Source organism: Gossypium raimondii, chromosome 5 (genome assembly GCF_025698545.1).
Source record: "Gossypium raimondii isolate GPD5lz chromosome 5, ASM2569854v1, whole genome shotgun sequence".
Classification (NCBI taxonomy): domain Eukaryota; kingdom Viridiplantae; phylum Streptophyta; class Magnoliopsida; order Malvales; family Malvaceae; genus Gossypium; species Gossypium raimondii.
Genome location: NC_068569.1, coordinates 53,496,884 through 53,505,779, shown reverse-complemented (window position 1 = coordinate 53,505,779; position 8,896 = coordinate 53,496,884). Strand labels below are relative to the sequence as shown.

General features: G+C 31.0%; 1 protein-coding gene across 1 annotated transcript; it reads right to left on the bottom strand.

Annotated features, from left to right (window-relative positions):
• Window positions 1-4,030: 4,030 nt before the first annotated feature.
• On the bottom strand, window positions 4,031-4,520 carry LOC105768330 (uncharacterized). Its single transcript, XM_012588211.2, has one exon. The coding sequence runs from the start codon at window positions 4,479-4,481 to the stop codon at window positions 4,275-4,277; it is 207 nt and encodes a 68-aa protein (XP_012443665.1). The 5' UTR covers window positions 4,482-4,520; the 3' UTR covers window positions 4,031-4,274.
• Between the last annotated feature and the right edge of the window lie 4,376 nt (window positions 4,521-8,896).

The window sequence follows — 8,896 nt, the reverse complement described above, 5'->3', positions numbered from 1 at the left end:
CACTGATTCTATACGGGATCTGACTTGTCTTTCTAGTTCAATTCGTTGACTGAAACTAGACCTTATCCTTGTTTTTGCTTCAAATTTGTATTAGGTGCATACCGAAAACCCCTATTTTTGCTAATTTCAGACGTCGAAAAACGTGGCTATCGAAGCCACACAGCAAGAGACATGGGCATGTGCCCAGGCCGTGTAAGTCACATGGTCGTGTGCTAGGCCACGTGGTTGGTCATTGTTCATCGAATTTGAGTCACACGGGCGTGTGTCCAAGCCGTGTGTGGCCATGTTAGTGTAGGGTTCACACGGGCAAGGACATAGGTGTGTGTCCAGGCCGTGTAACTCACTGTTTATGGTTTAGGACCACACGACCAGGGACATGGGCGTGTGCTCAGGCCGTGTGAGCCACACGGGCAAGGACATGGGCATGTGTCTAGGCCGTGTAACTCACTATTTATGATTTAGGACTACATGGCCAGGGACATGGGTGTATGTGCCTAGGCCGTGTAAGCCATACGGGTAAGGACATCGGTGTGTGTCTAGGTCTTGTGAGTCACTGTTAACAATTTAGAATCACACGGGTAGACGACACAGGCGTGTGATCTGCACGTATGCCTGTTATGTTTGAACCTAAGTGAATAGAATTTTTCAGAACGCAATGTGCTACTGTCTAATGTGTGTGAATTATCCAAGTACGATGTGTATTTGTTAAGTTTGCTGGTACGCCTCTACATTATTCTATTGATGGAGAATATGCGATATCTGAATATGTTAGATTGATTGTTATTGATTCTGTTTTATAACCGTGTACGTAACTTCATGACAAATTTGATATGACCTGTTATGGTTTGAAAAGTCTGTTTTACAAAACATGGATTCTCATGTTTACTAATTCTGTTATTGAAAGATAACATGTCTTACAAGCTCATTACTCTGATTCTGCATATGCATGTCATGACACAGTGCATGGGACTTAGGTTGATGTTAAAGGAGGAAGATTTTGTATTGGAAGTTAATGATTTGCTTAATTAGTGGCTTGACCACATATATTTGATTGGTAGTTTAACTGCATATTGATAAGCCATCGTTACTGGGCAACTTGAGGTGACGGGTCATCATTGTCGGGCAGCCTGGGATGACTTTGTTGGTGTGTTTGGATGGATGAGTTTGGGGCAGAACTCTATTTTGGTGTGTAACAGAGTTTGGGAATACTGTTTCTAATAGATCTGCATTAGATCTGCATTCTGATCTATTTGAAAAATACTGCATCTACATAAACATACATGCTCTGTTCTGTTCTGCTCAACTTTGTTCTGTTCTGTTCAGTTCTGCTCTGCTCTGCTCTATACCATTCGGTGTTGTTCTGCTCTATTCTGTTTTGCTTTGTTCTGTTGTACTACCTTTGATTAAATCTCTGTGATGCTCTAGAGCTGTCCGTACTGGTTATACAGCTGCTCTTAAGTTCTTTGTGTTACTACGAGTTATATAGTATGCTCTGCTTATTTGTATTTGAGTCTAGTTATACACGATGCGCTTATTTGTATTTGAGTCTAGTTATACACGATGCTTGGTAACTCACCCTTTGTCTTACCTTCATCTATTCAAGAAAACATTTGATTCTGTATCGGACAGTGTACGGGGAGCTTGGATTGTTTTACACTGAAATAACTGCAAATTGATCTTTTGGATTTGTAAATTGTCTTGGATTTGTCTTACTTTCCTTTTGATAATCTCGTCCATATCAGTCAATTTCTAACACGAAACTACAAAATCACCTAAATCAACAAAAACAAATTTCTTATTTTCAAAATTAAAATCCCGAAAAGAAATCAGTTTTCAATGCATTGGTGTAACTCGTCCAAGTATGGCTTAAACTTCTAGGCTGAAGTTGGGGTGTTATAATTTTAATAAAAATTATTCATCTAAAATTAATTCTTGTTTTTATTTATATGTTGGAAAGAAAAAAAAACGTTTAACCAAAAATTAAAATAAAACTTCAATCATTTGATTTAATAGTGTTATAACTTTATTCATTTATATAAATATTTTATATTTTTTTATAAATTATATATTATTTTATATATGATAATGTGGAATTATAAATTATCGGTTTGTGTTTATATTCTATTAGGAAATGAGAAAAATACAATTTTTTAAAATATAAAGTCTAAAAAATTAGTGGTGACTGGGAAAGAAAAGTCACACAAAGGTATACATTTAGCGACATTTATAATAAATATTTTAAAAAGTACACATTTAGCAGCATTTGTAATCTAAAACACCGCAATAGGCATTACATTTTGCAGAGCTTTGTGAATGAGAATGTCATTCAAGGTCTTACATGCACCACTATTTTTTAAGGACTGTCGTGGCATGTCATATACCAATAGTGACGGGTTTTTTCCAAAAATGTTGCTACTTTTTGCGACAATATCCACTGCAGCTTTTGTTGTGGCATTTTCCCTTTCCATCGTAATAGTTTTAGCAACGTTTATAAATAACGCAAAAAGCTTAAAATAACGTCATTGAATGCTTAATCTACTGTAGTGGAAACACTCTGTAATGGCACACAAACTTGATCAAACACACCATAGAATGTGAAAAGTCGAATAATGATATACAAAGCTGCATGATCTTTAGAAGAACAATAATATATTCAGCAAATCCGTTTAAGTAATAATTTGGTAGATTTGTTTATTAAAGCATTGGCTACTTCAATATTTGAAAAGCCAACATATAAGATAGAAACGAGTAGGCTATGATATTATCATGAGGGAAAGTAAATATCGTTATGCTTTTTTTCTTCTTTAATCAAGATTTTGTTTCATTGAATTTTCTTGATAAAATTTTAATGAGATAATATGTTATTCATATTAAAATAAAATTTCACATAAAAATTTTATATAAGAGAAGTGTTATAAATATTTTGTTTCGTGTGTAAAAATAAAATTTAGAGAAACATTATAAAACTAGAAATTGTATGACACCATATGCGTGTGGAAACTACATATATAATAAAGTTTGGTTGAGTGGTAAATTTAAAGTTTTACGCATTGGTGTAGGTTCAAATCCCATCATAAGTGTTTTTTTTAGATAAAAAACTAAAATACCATCGAATAATAAAACTTATTTTAAATAGGACAAGATATCTTTATAATTTCTCAAACAGAATTGTTGTTCGGTTGACTCATAACACCAATTTAATTAAAGATTTTATTAACTGTATAAATTATATATTTTTAATAAATAATACATACATCTCTTCTTATTTTATTAACTCGTGAAATTAATTTAATTAAAATTTTAATTTTTTAATGTTTTATTTTTGTTTTCATTTTAGTTAATATATTTTTTAAAAGAAATCCTTAAATTATTAATGAAGCATATAATATGCTCCATCTGTCTTCACAACAAAAGCCCAATGTTTTACTCTTAGAATTTTCCCAATTTTTATGCTATTAAGACAGATATTTGTCTTTTCACCTTCAGAACAATTAAAGAAGCTCAAAATACTTGTCATCTCTTTGTATTCGATACAATAAATTGTTTAATAATTTTAACTAGCCTAACCTAATAAATTATTCAAATTTGAAGGCTATTCTAAAATAATATAATTTTTTATTTAATTTTTTTTATTTTCAATCACTGGAGTTACGTGAGATGATAATTATTTTTTTATCTTAATTAGTGGTTGATAGTTCAATCCTTACTTTGGTATAAAACAGCTTTAAAACTCATGGTCGATATCTACGTCCTTAATGAACTTTCAGGATGCGAATGATTAGTTATCAAGCTCATTTCGATAAATGCATTAAAAATTAAATATTTTTTGAAAAATACTTGCTCTTTCTTTTTTTTTTTTAATGGTATATATCATGTTCATGCCATATGCTCCTTTAAATCATCTTTTAATCACCGGCATAAAAATGGAGGAAAATGCTTATGTTTTTTTCTTTTATAGCCGACAATAAATACAAGATTCAAATATTTTACATTAAGAAAATTATTTTGTTATAAATAACTGGTAGTGGCTTCACTTTCATAGCATTTTACATTAAAATAAAATATTAATTTCCTTTAATTTAATAAATTCAACTCTATTTTTAAGCCAAATACTTCATTGAAAACTCTTTTACACATAAATGAAGAAAATACCAGTCTTACAAACTTAGAACTGAAATGTTTTATTCTATAAGCAATGGTTAATTAGTTATATGTATATATAGACACGAAAAAGCCGACAGAGAAACGAACAGAAGACAGCTTTGAGTTGCTGTTCATCTGTAAGATTTAAGAATAGCTCCACAAAATGTGCATATTATAGCTTTCCATGATTTCCAATAGAACGGAACATAACAAAACCTGGTGATCGTTTTCATGTCTCCCACGCTTGCTCCTCCGCCGCACCGGGAGCACGTCCCGGCTACTGGCTTAGTACCCGTCAGCTTCCACCTTTGGTCCACCAAGAAACAGAAGCACACCATAACAAATTCAAAGTTTAACCAGAGAAGTTATTCTTTTTGTTCGAAACTTTTTGATGTAAAAATTTTGAGGGTTGCATGAGATATTTATAGACCAGAGATGATGTTAAAGATCGAGCAATTTGTAATTGAAACGACCGTCGGATTGTTGGAAAAGGGAAGTAGTTCGATGTTTTGTTGATGTTATTTCTTCCCACAAACCTGTCGAGCCCATCATGGCAATAATGTATGGATGGTTTACACTTGGACAAGGCAGTTGGGGTTTTTAATTAAACTACAGGAAGATTGCTGTACAACAGTAAAAACCTGAATTTTTTTTTTTTGGAATTTTTATCAAAATAATAAAAAATAAATTAATTTCAGAAACAGAAGGCATGGAAATTAAATACGAGAATGACACTATTATAGTAAAAGACGATGTCACATATCTATCAAACGATACCACTTAAAATTGCTCTATGATTATCAAATAATTAGACTAGAATCAAACTTATTCTTAATATTTTTGAGACCTTAGGCCAAACAATAAATCGAGCCTTTTAAAAAATTTTAAAATATAATACAATAAAATAAAAACACATAGTAACAATTTCATTAAAATAATACATTTTATGAAATTAAGCAATATTTTCTAACAAACTTTAAAAAAAATATTTTTCATTCAATCTACTCCTATGTCAAGGGATTTAAATTGCATTTGCGTTCGCATTACGTTTATCGCAATTGCGGACATAACAGATGCTATTGTGGTCACTGCAAGTATCGCGGTCGTGAATTTTTTTTTAAATTCGCACAACTTTTTGTAAAACATAATAATTATAATTATAATTATAAAAAGTCACTTTTAATAATTTTTAGAGTGTTTTCTAACACTTATGAACTTTTATTAATATGAGAACACAATTTTTACAATCATTAATTATTCTTATATTTATTTATGAATTTTCTAAGAATATTATATTAACTAGTAACAAAGTAAAAAAAATATGAAATATTAAATATTCATCATATTTAATAAGTTTGAAAGTTTTATATATAAAATTATTAAAATTCATACATGAGAGAGGCCTTCAATATCTCTTGTTGCTTTGAAGATGGTGAAAATATCAAAGCATTCTATCTTGCAAAAGAAAAAATGAATAAATGTATAGATTCTCATTAATTATTCCTATTTCCTACTACTTATTATCACTCTCATTCTACTTTCATATATAGTTTAACATGCTTCAGTTCTTAATTATATTTTCATAAAATATACTCCATTCATTTATCTATAGATGTATTTTAAATGTTTTAATATGATTAAAATTAAAAACATTAACAAAAGTTTTCTTTAAAAAAAATACCTTACAAATAGTGGTAGTGGTACAATTTAGTTTTCACCAATTACTGGAATGACGAGGAGGATCAGATCCTTCACCTTCACTTTGAGAGCGTTCTTGACTTGATTCTCGTGACTTTGTCCAAAAATATATCCAAAAAAACTAACATTTTCACCTTGGTTTTCATATAATTAATATGGATGATATATTTGAGGAGGAGGATACATGAAAGGTGGAGGTGGGTGATACATTGGTGGTGGAGGATGCATTTGAGGCTAATATGGCACAACATAATTAGGAAATGGTGGTTAATAACCATATGGCTTTGGAAAACCATGTGAAGGTTGAAAATATGAAGGTTGTTCCGGTGGATAAAAACCTTGAATGCTAGTAGATAATCACTATACCCAAGGTTACTAGAACTCGATCTCCTACTAGATAAAGAGCTTACAGAAGTATGCTTCTTACCTTTTCCTTTTGATGAAGCTCTAGATTCACTTTTATCTTTCATAGGTTCAGCAAACATATTTCCATCAAATTTCGATCTATCACGAAAATGTCCACTAGTGGTACCAACCCCAAATTCTCTTTCATATCGACTAAAAGACTTAATTTTACCTCTATCACCACTATGTGTCCATTATCGTCATCAATTGGACTTAAACCACCACTATCGGGTCCACCGCCACTCTGACTTGGCGTTGCACTGGAACTTGAATGAGACAATTTTTTTTTTGTTGAGATTGATTAACATTCATTTCATCATCAGAGGTATCCACAGGCAACACACCGACATTTTCACCATCTAACAGTAGATTCTCTTTCTCTTGAAGCCATTCTGATAGTGGATCAACATCTTCAAAGATATGATCAAGGCTGATAGGATTAAAACTAGCGTTTATATCATCAATGCTCATTCTTTTTTGATGCATTATTTGAAGCCTCAATCCGAATGTATCATCCACATTCAAAAACTCTAAAAAGTGCTCCTCAATTTTTATTTTATCAGTTGACATATCACACATCGTACTATTAGAGTCATTTGGTCTTGATGACCAATATAAAGGGTACAATCAAGAATTATAGAAAAAATATTTCGTCTCTTTGATGGTCTTAATTATAGAACTTCTAACACTATTAGTCAGAAGGGAAATCAATTCATTTTGAATTTTATGCCCAAAAGAATGATAATGAATTTCACGATTTTGAATGCGTCTATAACATGATCTTGCACTATCACATCGAATTTCACAATCATTTCAATCACTCCCAGGAAATTACCATTGCTATCTTGATAGAGTTTTTCATTGGATCCTTGAAAAGCCAAATTATGAGTAGCAATACATTTCACAGCTGAAAATATTCTAAGTAAAACTTGCCTCCATCGCTCTTTCTCTTTCTCTTTCATAATTTGTTCTTGCAAGGTTTTATCAATTGTTTCATTTTTATCCAACCTTACTCTCATTTCATTCCATGTATTCATATTAGTCATATGCTTAACATTGTTTTCATGTTGTTTGAGCCCCTCATTTGCTAACAAACTTTTGATACTAATAGATTTGAACAACTTACAACAAAAACAAAACACTTTGTCAACATGTTTGGAATAAACCAACCATTTTCTATCACTAATCTCACCATTGCTCAACTTTCTAGAAAAATAAGCATATGAAAAATGTCTATTATTATCAAGAGGAAAATCAAGATTCATTTCTCTTATAGCCCTTTTTCAACTAAAATGTCCCTTGTTTTGTTATTAAGATTAACCTAATTTCTAGGATTATAAATATCCAAAGAATGAATTATTTGTTCTTCATCAATGTCAATATTAGGAGGAATTGTTTGTTCTTCATTAAAACCAAGATTTTCAATATTCGATACATTTGGCACATCGTTAGGCTCATTTAGATCATTAATTTCATCATTCTCATGGACATCATTATGCGACCTTTCATTTGATTGATCCAAATTTTCATTAAAAACTACTATTTTAAAAATAAATTTATCAATAGCGACACATTCATTTGTGATTTTTTAACTCTTGAGACGTTTTCTCTTTTTTCTTTTTCATTTCTAGATAAATGTTTTTAGGCACATTATACATAGAATATAAATCGATACTCAAGTGACACAATAAAATAAAATAATAGCTTTTGAAGGAAGAATCCCAAATTGAATATTTACTTTCACATTTGCTAATTCCAAAAGTCAAATTGAGTTATTGGAATTATGTAAATATAATTATAATAATCAATTACAAATAGACCTTGTAATTAACTAAAAATTTAAATGAAATGCAAGTAAAAAATTAAATGAGTAACAAAACATAGCATCAAGTAAAAATTAAATTAAATGAAACATAGCATCAAGGAGACTTTTTAATAGGACAGTGGCGTAATACTTCATAGTTAAAATAGTGCAATTGAAGAAGAGGTGAGTAACTATTGCTTTATAGCTGACTAGCTATGCATCATTTTCATGAAATATGGCATACTAATGTAGCATGTCTCCAATTTCATATATCAAGGAAATAGCCTATTAATGTAGATAATGCCAAACAAGAACTTTCGTAATGCCTTGAGAATTGGATGAGATATCAAAATCCAAATCTATTCAACATTGATTATCTAATGTTGGAATTTAAACACTGCAATTTGAAGAGAAGGAAATATAACTTGTAGATGCTTTATCATATAAATTTCACCTACAAAAAAAAGTGGAATATAATGAATAGGAATTTAGAACATGAATACATGATCTCAACTTCCATCTAGGTTGCAGTATTAACAGAACATACCAAAACAAATATAAGAATTGATTCATCAACAAATTGGAACAAAAAGATTTAAGTATATGATTCCACATCATAGAAAGGGTCAAACACAGGCACTCACCAGAGACAAAAGATGATAACTCCAATCGACTCCATTCAACAGGACATGTTTGGTGTGATGGAGAGTGTTAGTTATTTGCTTCACTTTTTAGGATATGTTTGACTCTATAAGACATTTGGTTTGTTGGAGATCCGTGTATCGGATGTGCGGTGATAGAGCCCACTTTACGTTTCATAACTCAAGTGCCAAATTATCTTAAAAT

What these genes read in the sequence shown, in the direction of transcription:
- LOC105768330 (XM_012588211.2), bottom strand. Translation starts at nt 4,481, where the DNA reads ATGGTGTGCTTCTGTTTCTTGGTGGACCAAAGGTGGAAGCTGACGGGT.